Source organism: Sorghum bicolor, chromosome 4 (assembly GCF_000003195.3).
Source record: "Sorghum bicolor cultivar BTx623 chromosome 4, Sorghum_bicolor_NCBIv3, whole genome shotgun sequence".
NCBI lineage: Eukaryota > Viridiplantae > Streptophyta > Magnoliopsida > Poales > Poaceae > Sorghum > Sorghum bicolor.
Window position 1 is genome coordinate 5,089,028 of NC_012873.2, and position 16,083 is coordinate 5,105,110.

The following is a 16,083-nucleotide window of genomic DNA, read 5'->3' on the forward strand; positions in this document are numbered from 1 at the left end:
GGCCCAGGCAAAAATTCTAAGGACCGTTCACTGAGACACTGACTCCACTCCCTGCCTCTTCTTCCCCCCCAAACATTCACCCCGCGTGCGCGCGCGCTCTCTTTCGTTCGCTCTCGCGGCGGCAATTTGGCGATCACCGCCGCCGCCCGCCGCCCTACTCTAGGTGCGCAGGTCTTCGTCGGTCCCCTCGCTAGGCCTTCGCCGGCCCCTTCACCGGCGACGGGCACCCAACAGGTATGTGCACCCCGTCTCGCCCCTTCCTGGTGTGCGAAACTGGGCACCCGAACCCTAACGACTCCAGCTATTTGGATATTTGTATTCGGATCTGATCTAATTAAAAGTGCATATGTGTATTTCCCCACTCTATTCGATTTTTCTGCAATAGATATTAGAGTGTCTCTACCCTGTGGATTGTGGTCGAGGAAGACGATAATTGAATATTGTGCGCTGCTACATGATACAGTTATGTTATTGTGGTATTCTGCTTATAGGGGACTAGTCACTGTAGGTAAGAGCTTTTATGCTTGTAATGCTCGTGGATAGTGTGATATGATGGTCTGGAATGAATCCTTTACTGCAGAGATCAGGTCAAATGTAGCTGTGGTATGTGATTTGCATAATTTGAACCAAGAGCAGTTATTTGAGTGGGAAGAAAAAACAAAAGCAGTTTGGAGTTGCATTTTTTCCGTACAACGCACTCGTCTAAGCCAATAAGTTTATTGATTTGATAAATGCATATGGTGTGGTTCTGTGACAATGTACAGTGTTTACTGCTTATTTCTCTCAGGCGTGATTTCTACTGTACTTTAATGTATGGATTTGATGGTTATATTGCTTCGATATTTGTCTGCTTTAATTCGCTTGGTTAGTCAAGGGTCATTGATGAATCGGTGATCCACCTATGTCAAAGCTGATGTGCAGGAAGTTTGCTTATTTTTTACGCATGTTTTCGCTATTACTATTGTTGCACTTCTGTGCTGCTGAATCTCTCCCCCTCGCCAAGTTTTATAAATAACGTTTCCTTGGTTGTGATCTGTGAAGTTTGATTTAATCACACAAGATGCTTTCAGAATCTTATTTCATACATTTGTTTTCCAATTTGTCAGGTTTACCTGTAGTTAATTTTGTAAATTATGTTATCTCTGTAGCTGCCCCAATGGAAGTTGAGCTGCCGAACATCCGTAAAGTGAGTATCAATTTCCTCTTCTAAGTTGTACCCTTGTAGTGTGTGCTGATTATTAATTTGACCTTCTCAGCTCTGGTTGTCCCTATATTGTACTCTCCATTCCAAATTATAAGTTGTTCTAGCTTTTCTTGATAGATAACTTTTGCTATGTATCTAGACATAACGTAAATCTAGATGCATAGCAAAAGCTATGTACTTAGGAAAACCAAAACGGCTTATATTTTGGAATGGAGGGAGTATAGTATTTTAACAATTAACATATTATGATATCTGTTAATGTGTAGGCTACTTCAAGTGACCATTGGAGTTTAGCCAGCAGCCAATATCCATCTGGTAAATTTCCTAAGGTCTCAGTGGGTATCACGATTCCAAGGGCAGGTACTGTATCAAGAGGCGGAGATGCTACCCCAACACCTACATTGGACAGGAACTTGTCTCAGGGAACTGATGGTTTATCTAGACCAAAAGGTGATAATACTTCACTTCGGGTTTCACAAGAGGCTGTGAACCATGCTGTATCCACTGAAGGGGCTCCTGAAGCTGACCCTGTTATGAAGGTCTCTGTACCACGACCTGATGACAATGCATGTGAGCAAACAGGAACCTTTTCCTTTGGAACAAGAAGAGAACAAGGCAGCAACAGCCTTGATAAATTGGGGACACCTGAATTTGTAAGTTCCCAAAGAAAACAGAACTTGGAGTCTTCAGATAAAGTCAAGACCAACAGTGAGATGCTCAGGATGAAGTTGTGGGAGATCCTTGGTGGCACTTCACAAAACAAGCAGGCTGTTGCTTCACCAAACCCTGATGACATCGAGACACCTGATCAGCCTAGAAGTCAAACTGTTAAAGGACCATCTTCAGGGAACAAGGAGGTATTCACTTCTCCTTTTCCTGATAACATCAAGACACCAGATCCACTGAAGCATCAAACAGTGAACTTCACAAAGTGTAAGCTGTCCCTTGATCCAATCGAGTCAGATTCTGATAGTCCAAAAGTTGTTGAAAGAAGACCTGTGACTCGCTCCTTGGGACGCAAGAAAGCACCAGCATCCTCCAAGAAGCAGAGCAGAAGTGCAAAGAAACCATTATCTACTTTTTGCTCTACACCCAAGAAGAAAATGCTGGACAATGTGTTTACCTTTAATGAGAAATGCACATCTAAAACAGTGGATCAGGGTGAAATGAATAAAGCCACTGAATCACCTGGCAGCGGATCTCCTGATTCTGCCAAAAAACGAGAAAACAGGAAACAACCGTATCTTTCACCCCTTTCTCCAACTGAGGATGAAGGGATTAAAAGTTCTGAAACAAGTTTTGCAAGAGGTCAGTACCACATTGCCATTCTGTCATACACTTCATACAGAAAAAAAAAGATTAGTTTGACATACAGCTTTACATTCCCTTTCGTGTTTGGTGTTGCATATCTGAAAAAGGCAAGTTCAACATGCTGTGTACCATGCTCTATTTGGCTATTCCCTTCTTCATGCATGGTGGACCATGTACATGGGCTAAGTCTGTGCCTGTTAGTATTTCTGGGTTTATTGATCTATTGGATATAGTTAATTTTTTCAAGTTACTTTACATTTTCAACTATTTGCATGTCCATTCAGAAATTGCAAACATATATTTCATGAACTATGATTTAGGCTGTCTCAGCATGTTGTCATTTCTTTATGACTTACTTGTTTGCCAATTCCAGTAAGCTAAAATCATTTTTAATCATAGAATATATTCAAATCGAAGATATGATTTTATGTGATCAATAATGGAATAACAGGAACATTTTCCTATCCTGCATGGTACTTTACGTATATTTGTTGGTATTATTTGCTATGTTGAGTAGTTGCCTTTTTATTTGGGTTTGACTGAATTACTTTTAAGGACATTGGAAAGAACTTGACTGGTACTCGCTGTATTCCATTGGTATGTTTGTCGCATATTTGGAACAAACTTGACTGGTATTCCACTGCCATCTTTGGAAAAAACTTTTAGTATCAGGTAGCTCAAGTTCTTCCCTAACAATGTTTTTGGCATGCTACTCACAACTAATATGTGTTCCCTAACGATGTTTTTGGCATGCTACTCATAACTAATATGTGGTTCTTCAAATGCAGGATATAAATCTCACAAACAGCCTTCAGATATTCACAAACGGCCTTCAGATATCGATGTCCCTGATAAATCTCCTGTTGAGCATATGGGTAGGAAATCAAATCTAAAAGATGACAGAATGAGCAAAAGACACTTATCTTCACCCGCTCCTTTTTCCACTTCTGGTAAAACTGCTTACTTTCGTTCATTGAGTATTTGAGTCCATGGTTAGCAGTTCTTAACCTTTTTTTTTCCAGCAACACAAGAAACTACAGATTCTGATAAAGAACAAGAACAATGCCCAGAAAACTTCCTAACCAGGTTCTGTCTTATCCTATGTTAATAAAAATTCTGTATATATCCTAGTTTGCTAGTATGATTGATTATGTTCTTGATTTTTTGGCAGGTCTTTTGATCAAGCTTCCAAGCAGCTGAGCCGAAGTGCAAAGAAACCATTTTCCACTTTTCACTCTACACCCAAGAAAAAAATGCAGGGCAATGTGTTTACCTTCAATGAGAAACACACACCTAAAACAGTGGATCGGGACAAAATGGACAAAACCACTGAGTTGCCTGGTAGTGAGTCTCCTGCAGAAGAAAGAGAAAACAGTAAACAACCATCTCATTCACCCCTTTCTCCAACTGAAGATGAAGAGAGTAAAAGTTCCGAACAAAGTTTTGCAAAAGGTTGGAGTACCACATTGTCATTCTTTTTTTGAAAACAAAGGCAGGAGTTCTGCCGCTCAATTTAAGAAGGAAACGAAGTTTTATGTACAACGGCGGCACCTTCAGTGCCCAATAGCACCGGTCATAGGGCTAAAACACAAACGCCACAGATCACACACTGTGTTTAGTACACTTAATACAGGAAAGCATTTGGCTAGATCATGTTACATTCCCTTTGTGTTTAGTGTTCCATATCGGTAGAAGGCAAATGCAACAATACTGTGTACCATGAATGATCTATTCCCCTCTCCATGATGAACCATGTGCATGTTTTGGCGCTAAGTCTGTCGCTTAGTATTTCTGGCTTGTAATCTGTTTGATATATTTCAAGTTAGTCTACATTTCCAACTATTGCATGCTTATGCAGAATTCCAAATTCATGAATATTGAATTAGGCTGTACCGTTATCGTTTCATTTCTTCATGACTTTCTTGTTTGCCAATTACAGCAAGCTAAAATAATTTTTAATCACATAATATATTCAAATTGAAGATACAATTTTGTGTGATCAATGGGATAACAGAACATTTTGTATCCTGTATGGTAGATTACATATATTTAGTTGGTACTATTTTCTATATTGAGTTTGCTTTTTATTTGGATCTTGACCGCATAACTTTCAGAAGGATGCAGCTCAAGCTCTTACCTAAGGATGTTTGGCATGCTACTCATAACTAATGTGGTTCTTCAAATGCAGGATATAAATCTCACAAATGGCTTTCAGATATCAAGGCCCCTGATAAATCTCCCCTTGAGCATGTGGGCAGGAAATCAAAACTAAAAGAGGATAGAATGAGCAAAATATACTTATCTTCACCTACTCCTTTTGCCACTTCTGGTAAAACTACTTACCTTCATTGATAGTTGACTCCATTGTTAGCAGTTCATAACATTTTTTTTCAGGAACACAAGAAACTATAATTTCTGACAAAGAACAAGAACAATGCCCAGAAAACTACCTAACCAGGTTCTGTCTTATGCCGTGTTAATTATTTGTCTTATTTGTCTTAATCTGTTAGTTTGTTTGATTATGTTCTTCATTTTCATCAGGGCTTTTGATCAATTAGTAGTGGTTCTGGGAAGGTTCCAAACTAAGATCAAGTCTGAAACAAGCAAGAAAAGTTCTGAGATACTTGCAGCTACTAGAGAGATAATATGTCAGCACCTTGAGGGGGTTGAGGCGCAGATGCAGGCTGATGTGTAAGATCCTGTCCCAGTGCTACCCTGAAACCAAACCCTCTTATCCTCATATACACATATATACAGGGTCCATATATAAATATACATATCACAAAAACTGTAGGTACAGTTGCTTGATACATGTCATTTTGACTGTTATTTTAGGGATAAACTGGTCAACACAGGCAAGTCTAAAAGGAAACGCCTAGAATCTACATTTGAAGGTACCAATTTCGTTATGTTAATGCTTCCAAGCTGGAACCGAATTTTATTTGAGAATTATCATGACGGGATCCCGTTGGCTGTACTCGATCATAGAGCAGTTAATCTCTGAAGATTTGCATTGTTATCCAATATTCACAATTTCTCATTCTCTATCTATTTGGATTATTCAACTCAAGCAGTGTAAAAGCTCTTTATTTCTTAATAAGAACCGTAGTTCTACATATGCCTTTTGGAATCTACAACAACTATGTGAAGTACGTTTTGAATCCTAGCAGTGAGAATTATATCCTGTTATTTACATCTTATCATGTACTAGTAGAACATAACAAAGGGTCATAACTAACCAAGCATAATAAACAATTGGTGCAAATAGAATCCAAAAGCCCAGCTTGAATGGTGTTACATTGGTAGATTTGGTGATTATAAACTCATTCATCATTCTCCTGTGCTGAAGCATTTTGCCAATCCCCATGAAAGATTCTTTGAGAAATTCATTAGCACCATCTTCAAATCTGTGCCCCCATTATCCAACATGGATGTTTTTTAAATCTTTGTTCTTTGTTATTTGGATCTTTGTGGACCTTGTTGTGTATCTAGGTACATATCTAAGTATGCAGTCGTGTTAAATTTCATAGTTTTCCTGCTTTTTTTCCTTTTCTTTTTGCTTTTTTCTTGCATGTTATTAGTTAACAAATTATATCTTTTGATACACAGATCAACAAGAAAAGCTAAGGATTCTTCATGAGAAGTTCAAGGAGGAGGTCAACAAGCAGCTTCTGAACTGCAGGAGTTCTCTTGAGGATTTTGAATCCTACCATGCAGAACTTAAGGGAGTAGCTGACAAGCAAAGTAAGCCTTAACACTACACCTAACCTCTGTAGCAATGTAACTGAAGCATCTTCGGACCATTTATTATTTTCTTACAATTTCCAAAAACTGTGAAACCATGTTAACTTTGTGAACATCAAGCCTTGTGAAGTAAATACCTGTGGAGCGTTGCTTATCCATACATTTCAATTGTATTGCTCCTAGCTGTTTCTCTATTTGGAAATATTTTAGCTAGTTTGAACAAATGATTTTGTGTTCAGACAGACATTGCTTTGGCATTTTTAACTATAGCTGTATTCATTTGCATCTGACCAATAAATCTGTTTATTATTCTACATGATCATTTTTTTTTACCACTGACCATCGGAGTTACCATTTAATTTATTCTTTTTATTATTTACATCGATTGACAGAATCGTCCCACAAGAAGCTCCTAGTAAATGCCGAGAAAACAGTAGGCGCTCAGATCAATGATGCAGAAACCAAAATTGCAGAGGTCCAGAAGGTAGGTCAAAAGCGGTTTTCAAAGCTCACATATGCCTTATTGACCAAATGCTCATCTCTTTCTGACACTCCTGCAGAGAGCACGCAAGAGGATGAATGGCCTGAAATACGTGCTCAAGGAGCTGATTACAGAAACTGCAGATTGACTGATCGAAGTTCCTTCGCTCTGTCCAAGTACATATCACAGGTGCAAAGATTAGGAAGCACAGGATGCGCATTGCAAACACGTCTAAGGGTTCCATTTGAAAGGGGTACAGGAGAATCATGATGCACGTAGGTTTTGTCAGAAATTGAGTTTTGCAAAGACTTTTTTTTTACTTCCAGATGTTTATAGTATCATTTTCTGGGCCGTACCTTCGGTTAGGATTTTCGCTACCTGGTCGATGTGCATAGTGCACTGCTGTGTTGGTTGCACTATTTCGCACGAGTGACCAAATACTATACACAGAAAACCGCAACACCTAATGTCTTTCAGCTGTATGTGACCTACAGGAGGGTGCACTGTTGCCCTTCGTTCTTCCCAAACTCTGTTAAGAGCTGGAATACTAATGTTTAATGCAGAGAGCTGTCTTGATGTTAACCGTGATTCGACGCTGGCTTGATGCTGTGCACTGGAATCAAATGGGGTCGTTTGGTGGTGCATTGGTTAACGCGTTCGTTTATGCACGGATTTGCAGTGTCGTTGTTCCATCTTTTCTCTCGCTTTTTCATGCATCTGTCAGTTTCTTCGCACCCAACTTGTGATGTATGAATGTATCAAATGGTTCAAACGGTGCAGTGGATTTCATAAGCAATCACAGCCTCGCACACAGGCAGTATGAGGGTGCTGCAGTTGATTTCAAGTAGTTCTGTTAGTGGATCGTGGCGCGTGGGAGCGGATTTCCCATTTGAATTGGCCGAGAGATAAACGGAACCGGGCCCATTCCTATTCTAACGGCCAGCGTCCAACAATTCGTACCTTCCCTTTGAAGGAACAAGGAAGGAAGAACACTACACCACGGGCCATGGGCTTTTTATGCACACGATGACACGAGCACAGCTTTCTGCTTTTTATTTTTAATATATATACTCCCTCTATTCCCTATTTAATTGTCGCCGTTGGTGTGCGTAACAAAAGTTTGACTCGATTTGTAGAAAATATATGCAATATCTATATCTTTAAACAAATTTATTAAAAAACTAGATTCAAAGATCTTTCTAGTAATACTAATTATATATCATAAATATTAATATATTTTTAATATATATATAATTAAAGTGGTTTCTTGGGGAACGTAAACGACAGTTATTTAGAGACTGATATATATATATATATATATAACTATTATGTTATAGCTAGCTACAAAATATAGTGGTCGGGCCACAACTCACGAGTCTGACCGCATCCCCAGCGCACAATGGTCACCCAAGCTCCGTCCATTGACCCAGCACACCAGTAAGAACGACAATAAATACCAGTCCATCAATTCACCCGGCCAGAAATTACGCTTATTTCTGGCCCTGTTTAGTTCCCCGTCCAAAATTTTTTCATCCATCCCATCGAATCTTTAGACACATGCATGAAATATTAAATGTACATAAAAAAATAAACTAATTACACAGTTTGGTTAAAAATCGCGAGACGAATTTTTTAAGCCTAGATACTCCATAATTAGCCTTAAGTGCTACAGTAACCCACATGTGCTAATGATAAATTAATTATGCTTAATAGATTTGTCTTGCAGTTTCCTGACGAGCTATGTAATTTGTTTTTTTATTAGTTTCTAAAAATCCCTCCCGACATCCTTCCGACACATCCGATGTGACACCTAAAAAATTTTTATTTCTAATCTAAACAGGGCCTTATACCTCTAGAAAAGTCAAGATTGGGTTGTGTTGGGAGACATCCGCACCATTCCAGATTGTGGTTTATGGCCTTCGTGGTGTGTCTTCTCGACTGCATGGCATCGTCATCGACGCTGGCCTCCACCTGCGCTGAGCGGACGGACCTTGGGATGCCGTGGCTGTGCGCGGTGGGGAGCAACGAGGAGCAGGAGGTGGGCCGCAGCGACTCGTTTCTGCGGCGGCGGCGCGTTGCTGTGGCGGTCGCTGCGACCAACCGGTACATCAGCTGCGCTGCGCGCGGACCATGCGCCGTGCAACTAGTGGCGCAGCGCGGCTGCTCCTACTACAGTAAGCCCGCCATACCTTCTTCTCCCTGCAGAAGGACAGCTAACGGACATGAAGGCCATGGTGTTCCTGGACTGCCGTGGCGTTGTTCTTTACGATGCTGAAGCTGAAAGGCCGTGACGTAGAAGGTGAAGACAGTCGTCCACGGCATGCATGGCCCACGCATCCCCCGACGTTGAGCACGACGGTGGCTACGCCGGAGAGCTGCTGCTTCTACAGTGGCGGCGGGAGCAAAACGAGGAGGAATGCCGTGAAGCAGCACACGAGATCACCGACTGTAGCGGTTATAATGTAGAATTATTTGGTGAAAAATATAGTAAATATTGTTAGTATTATTGTCAACAGAATTCTCGTAAACATGACGTAACTTTCGATCATTCTGGTCGATACTTCTTAGTTTAGATTCTCGTAAATATTTGGTAATGCAAAATCTTGTAAATATTTCTTACTACAGATTACTCTCGTAAATATTTTTAGTATAGATTCTTGTAAATATTTCTTACTATAGATTACTCTCGTAAATACTTTTAGTATAGATTCTCATAAATATTTCTTGGTGTGAATTCTCGTAAAATACTCTTAAATATTTCTTGGTGTGAATTCTGCTAATTATAGTTGTTAAATCCACAAGGATAGCAAGGCATATATTCTAGTAAATCAAAATCAATGACATATATTTTATAGTAAATCATTTACTTAATAATATGATAGGTTTCTATCTGCTTTAGTATATTCTCGTAATACTTGTATGCATGGCACCAGCTGTAGTAGTAGCTGTACTTGTATTATCGTGACAAATCTGTACACGTACGTTTGCATGCATGCCACCGTGTGAAGGCGTACCTGAAAATAATTATTCCAAATATTCAGCGTCATTAATTACTACAGTTTCCTGGAGCGTTGATCCCGCATGCATGTAGGTGAGGCGCCCTGTAATTATCTGTACCGGTAATTAAGGCTCGCAGCAGCAACGGTAATTAGTACTAGACTCGACGGAATCGTGGCCGGAACCCATGAGCGCGCGCCTGGATGGTGCGCTCGGTTTGGCCTGGCTACAAAATAACAAATTCTGTTTTTGGATACTGTAGCATTTCGTTTTTATTTGACAAACATTGTCCAATCACGGAGTAACTAGGCTCAAAAGATCCATCTCACAAATTACAGCTAAACTGTGCAGTTAGTTTTTATTTTCGTCTATATTTAATGCTCCATGCATACGATCAAAGATTCGATGTGACGGGAAATCTTGAAAATTTTTGCGAACTAAACAAGGCCTAAACAACATTGTGTATGTATTCATACTTGTTTATCGGTTTGAGTATGCTTATATACTCATATTAAGATACTCTAGATCTTACCACGCGAAAATTTTTCAAAAAAAATTATATTTTAAATATATTACTAAAATGCCACTACTATATTATATATAATAAGTATAACCATATACTCTATGTATGTATGCATACTTAACATACATATCACTCTAGATGGTCTAGTATGATCATATACTTTGTCTATATACGTTTCGTCCGATCATATACACGTTAAATCTAAAGATATTCTACACTCTAGGTGTAGAATACTATAGGTGCTATTCTACACCCTAAACCCTAGGTGTAGAATATTATTCTACACCGCAAGTTATTATTCTACACCGCAAGTCAAAACTGAGCAGAAAAAATACTGAGCAATATTGAACAACGTTCAGTATCATCCAGTCGTACACCCAGGACCGCGAAATACTGAATAATACTGAAACACGGGTACTGAACAATACTGAATTTTGTTCAGTATAACACTTTGGTGTAGAATACTATTCTACACCGAAGTGTTATAGTGAACAAAATCCAGTATCTTTCAGTATTCGCGTTTCAGTATTGTTCAGTATTTTTGTGGTCCTCAGTGTATTACTAGATAATACTGAACATTGTTCAGTACTACTCAGTATTTTTTCAGCTCAGTTTTGACTTGTGGTGTAGAATATATATATATATATATATATATATATATATATATATATATATATTGGGTTCCTTATTTGTTTGGTTGATAAGCCATGCCAAAAAGTACTGTTAGCTAATTTATTGTAAGAGAAAAACACTGCTGAATGACTGCAAATTCGGCAGATAAACTCAAACCAAATAACAAGTGCTACGATTCCCTGGGTGCATCATGCCCTGCCCCTAATTAGCGTACAGAGTGTCGACTGTTCCAAGTATTTGGAACATTATAGATTCTGAGAAACTTTGGCGCTGCAAACACGTAGATGAGGGAGTGGGTGCATGTACTTCATTCCAACATGAAATTCTCCTGGAAAGAATATAATCTCGCGCGAGTTGACGAGCCACACTTGTGGCATCTAATCCATGCTGTCGGTCTACTCTACTCTACTCTACACTGGACTCTGGCATGAATGAATGAATTCCTAACGGTTCAGGTGCCCTTTTCCACTAATAAAAACGGAACAACAGGACAGCCAGCATAACAGTGGTGGCCGAACATCTGGTGCCGTCACTTGAGGGACCATTATATTTGGAACAAGCACAGATGTTTTTTCTTGGTGAGATTTGTTTGCGGGAAGTGATCGAGCCAGGAAGGAGCTCTGCCTAATCAATTGATAAGTCTGTAAGATGTGGCATCAGTCAACTAGTTCTCCCATAAAGCGCGCCACCTCCGATGCTCCCTATCTGCAGATGTTAAGGATTTTTTCGCAAATCCAAATGGTGTTGAATTCCGTTCACTGTCTCGTTTACTTGATAAAATATCTTCGGAGGGTAATGAGACCAGCCTGCAACTTTTCCTGTACTTGAGCCTCAACATAAACAAAAGTCAGATATCAATTGTTAATTTATTATGATAGAAAAACACTACTAAATATCTGGTATATTTGATTGATAAGTTCAAGCGAATATGCTCTAGGAGGAGGAGGAGGAAGCTGTGACATGGTGAAAGAAACAGTGTAACTGACCCGCGTTGAGTAAGAGAGTCGTTCGTTTTTCCTACGACCGTGTTTAGTTTCTGGAGAGAAAAATTTCGTGACACTGTAACACTTTTGTTTGTTTGTCGTAATTATTTTCTAACTATAGATTAACTAGACTCAAAAGATTTAAATTTCGACCAAGCTGTGCAATTAGTTTTTATTATCGTGTATATTTAATACTTCATGCATGCATCTAAAGATTTGATATGACGGAGAATCTTGAAAATTTTTGAGTTTTTAGGTGGGAGTAAACAAAGCCTAAGACCCCAACTTTTTTTTTTTTTTGCGGAACAAAACATGTAGTACGAGGTACGTACGCGAGCAGTAGTGTTTCTTTCCCGCCCTAAATTAAAGTCGTCGGTTGCAGGAGGCGGAGCTGGTGCGCTGGTCTGCTGGACCCGTTACCGCGGGGCTGCGGCGGATCGATGCGGACAAAGCTGCACCTGACGGCTCACCCAGGACGCCATAACGAAGCTGTCGCAGGCCAGTTCAGTCAGAGCACAGCTTCTTCCCTGTGCTACTCTACTCCTCGTCCTCGACCATCGATCATCGACCGCCATGGATGGTGATGGTTGCCCCCTGTCCATCTCCATCTGCCAGCTCCTGTCCGTGGCGACGAGCGAGCCAAGCGGTCTGCCTGTTTCCGTGGCCACTCCACTCTGTCTCTGTTTTGGAGTTTCGATGGATCCACGCTACAACTGAACAGTTTACCCATCTTTCCGGTTGCGTTTCTCGGTTCAAATTCTTGCTCCAGCTCTTTGAATCACAGCTCCAGTTCCAGCCTCATAATTACAGCGGAACGTACTGGCTACGCAAATGGGCACAATTACAGCGGATTGAGGCCAATAAAAGACGCATTTCTTGAGAGCAAGGCTGAGGCCAATAAAAGACACATTTCTTGAGAGCAAGGTTGTAAATTTACGGCCAACTCAGACACAAAAACTTAGAAAGTTTATGAAAAAGACAAATACGTTGTGCATTAATAGTGATAAGCTAACCACTATATAAATGGACTATAAAAAAACCTTACAGCCACAACTATTATTTGCTTTGCTCTAAGTCTATCAAGTGCTAGAGGCAGCGTCAATGTTTTTTTTTACTTCCTTTAGTTGGTCTCATAGTGTTAGAATTAAGTTTTAAGTGGAACATTTGTATAATAAGTGGTCTGATTCTCTTGTTGACAAGAGATGAAGCCGGCTATATTTTCATCATCTAAAAAAGTTGGCCTCATTTCTTCACATTTGTGACCAACCGTTGTTAAAAAAAAAAATACTCTACTAGTAGTATACAGCAAAACAGATAAATGTAGGCGCAGTCACACACACAGGGAAAAAAAAGGAGCAGTAGAAAAAAAGAAGCAGGAAATGGATCTCTCATCTCTCACTGATTACAGAACTACCACTACCACTACCACCACTCAGCTCGCTCCGACTCGGCTCGTCGTCGGCCACGCGAGCCGGCCAAGATCTCGCGCCGCACTCGACGCACCTCTCTTCCTCGCCGTCCTCGGAGCCGGGGCCGGAGCCAGAACCGCCGCCACCGCAGCCCACGCTGACGACGGCCACGCCACGGGCGTCGTCCGGGGCGCCCCGGCCCGACGCCGGCGTGGCCAGGAACGTGGGCCTCTCGTCGCCGGCCATGATGACCACCACGTGCTCCCGCCAACGCTCCCCGGCGTCCGCCTTGCCGGCCGCCGCGGCCTTCCCGTCGCCGGCGCCCGCGCCAGCGGCCCGGCGTTCCAGGTCGTCGTCGTCCGGCTCCCCCGCGGCCAGGATGCTCCCCGACAGCTTCCAGTAGGAGCAGGCCAGCGCCAGGAGCGACAGCGCGATGAGCCCCAGCATGGCCGCCAGCCCGCCGAAGAGGTACGGCACCGGCGACTGCCACGCCGACGCCGAGTGCGTCGCCGTCGTGCTCGGCCTCGGCGACGGCGCCGCTGGCCCGTGGCCCATGCCCATCGGGTGCTCCGCGCCTGCAGGCCACATGTGGTTTCCGTGGTCTCTCAGGGCATGCCACTGCCGGTGACACCCGCCTCGGTAGTCGGTAGCAGTGTCTCTGTTGCTGCCGGCCTCGCTCGCGTTTCTCTTGTCTGGAACAGGAACAGAGCAGGGTGTTCGTCGTTGGCTTGGGGATGGAAAATAAATACTAAATGGCAGTATGAGGCAGTGCTTGTACTTTGCTCAGGTCCTATTTATAGACTACTGAGTTTCATTAAGGGACTAGTAATGGCATGCCAAGTTGATCACAAATCAAGCAAAAAAAGAATTTAGTTTAGTTTAGAGCACTCACAATGCAAGACTCTATTACAAAGTCCAAGACAATTAATTATATATTATTTATGGTATTTTGCTGATGTGACAGCATATTTATTGAAGAAAGAGGTAGAAAAAATAAGACTTTAAGTCTTATTTAGACTCTAAGTCCACATTGTTCGAGATAATAAATAACTTTAGACTCTATGATAGAGTCTGCATTGTGAGTGCCCTTAGTGTTGTCATGTCTACATATACTTTGTATGGTATAATAGTTATCTAATAATTAATAAGTAGAGTTTAGCACGATATAATTGTATAAAGTAGATAAATTTAGTTCCTTTTTAAAAAGTATACAGTATGGTTTGTCCCAGATCCTACGGCAAAGATATTCCAAGCAAGAGAGCACCTTTGGTTTGCTTCAATGGCTTGCCAACCTGAATACCTGGATATTGTTTTCAATTGCTGCCCGGTGATGATGGTCAGTTACAAAAAGCAACCACTGTTTAGCTTTGCTACGTACTATAGCATATCTGTGGGCATTTTTACTCGTTTATTTGTGACAAAATCTCACAAGTTAAAGCCACGCTCTTATCCGTGAGCAACTAGCATGAACGTTATCGCGCGCGTTATTTCTCTCCTAAGTGGACCGAGCATTATACGGCTTTTTGGGTACATTTGCGCACCGTGGCTTACAATTTGCCCATTTTGTAAGTCAAAAGAATTCTACAAGTGGATCAAATAGAATGACCCAACAATAAAAGCTTTTGTTTAGCTTACCTAGTACGTCTCACAAAACACCAGTAATATTTGTTGGTTGAAGATTTGCTCAATTTTGCTTTAGGAGATCACAAAATTAACACCGAGTAATTAAACCATGCCCTTATTTGGTTATCAGTTTTTTTTTCAATACTTTTTTCCAGTGGCGAAGCTATAACAAATTAGAGAGTGGTGTGTCTGCCTTATAGTTATAGATGTGTATATGTAACTTGAGTCGTAACCATGGTGAAAAATCAATGTATTCAATGATATATTTTTGTGGGTGTAGATGCACCCACAAGCTTGTATTATTGTATATAGCTTTGTCACTTCCTTCTTGTGAACAAGCTGTTTTCATGATAATGCGTATATTCAATTCTAGCGCACAACCAAAGTATCTCACTTTATTCTTTCTGCTGTGGTGGAATATACACATGTAGTGCTCATATCCTTTCCTACAAAGTATATATCTCTTCTAACGTAAACAATTTCTTCAACTACGTGTAACGCTAGCTGCTATTTTAAAAATGTGATGCTGATATTTCAATTTGAACTATTTGTGTTCATGAAAATGCGTTGAATTTAGTGAAAGAAATTAAAAGGGTCCTTCTCCATATACAAGATAGATTACTAAGTTCTTTTAGTTGATTAGATGGCTCTGCCCATTTCAGGACAAGCAAAGCACACCTCACCACAATAATTGAGCACTAGGGCCAAATTCACTTTTTAAGTGGTGGAGTTTCATTTCATTCGTAAACGTCCATACCGCAGAAAAGATGAAAACTAGGGTGGAATTCATATGGTTTTCTTTAGAGTCTTAAGGCCTATTTGGTTAGCCTTCAACCTTAGAGGATTGGAAAGGATAAAAACCTCCTTAATCATCTTCAATCCCCTCAGTATCGAACAAACCTCGGTCTATTTGCAATGCATCAAAAGTCAAGACATGGAATTTTTAAACCCCTATTAGTTTTATCTCAACATACAAGCTATGCACATCATCTTTCTTATTAACTATCCACATCATCTTGTACTAAGGCCATACAAGTGCAATTATTTTTTGTAGAATACAAAGTACAACGCAGACGTCCACAACACACACTCATTAAAGAGATATGTACGCAAACCCGACTCTTATAAGCACTTTCAAAGATCTGAGTCGACAAATCTCGAGATTTATGAACTCA

At 40.7% G+C, this 16,083-nt stretch overlaps 2 protein-coding genes across 3 annotated transcripts; one reads left to right on the forward strand and one right to left on the reverse strand.

The window, feature by feature from the left end:
* On the forward strand, window positions 63-7,330 carry LOC8077207 (meiosis-specific protein PAIR3). 2 transcript variants are annotated; one of them, XM_021460548.1, is made up of 13 exons: window positions 63-234; window positions 1,107-1,186; window positions 1,471-2,512; window positions 3,304-3,465; window positions 3,538-3,601; window positions 3,687-3,967; window positions 4,704-4,844; window positions 4,910-4,973; window positions 5,057-5,206; window positions 5,351-5,409; window positions 6,125-6,259; window positions 6,652-6,743; window positions 6,820-7,330. In XM_021460548.1, exons 2-13 carry the CDS (start codon window positions 1,157-1,159, stop codon window positions 6,886-6,888), a joined length of 2,289 nt encoding a protein of 762 aa, XP_021316223.1. In that variant the 5' UTR covers window positions 63-234; window positions 1,107-1,156; the 3' UTR covers window positions 6,889-7,330. The 2 variants fall into 2 exon arrangements, with proteins under 2 accessions (XP_021316223.1, XP_021316224.1); XM_021460549.1 differs by having other exon boundaries at window positions 1,149-1,186.
* On the reverse strand, window positions 13,095-14,077 carry LOC8077208 (protein GLUTAMINE DUMPER 4). The gene has a single exon (XM_002453352.2). It carries the CDS (start codon window positions 13,871-13,873, stop codon window positions 13,265-13,267), a length of 609 nt encoding a protein of 202 aa, XP_002453397.1. The 5' UTR covers window positions 13,874-14,077; the 3' UTR covers window positions 13,095-13,264.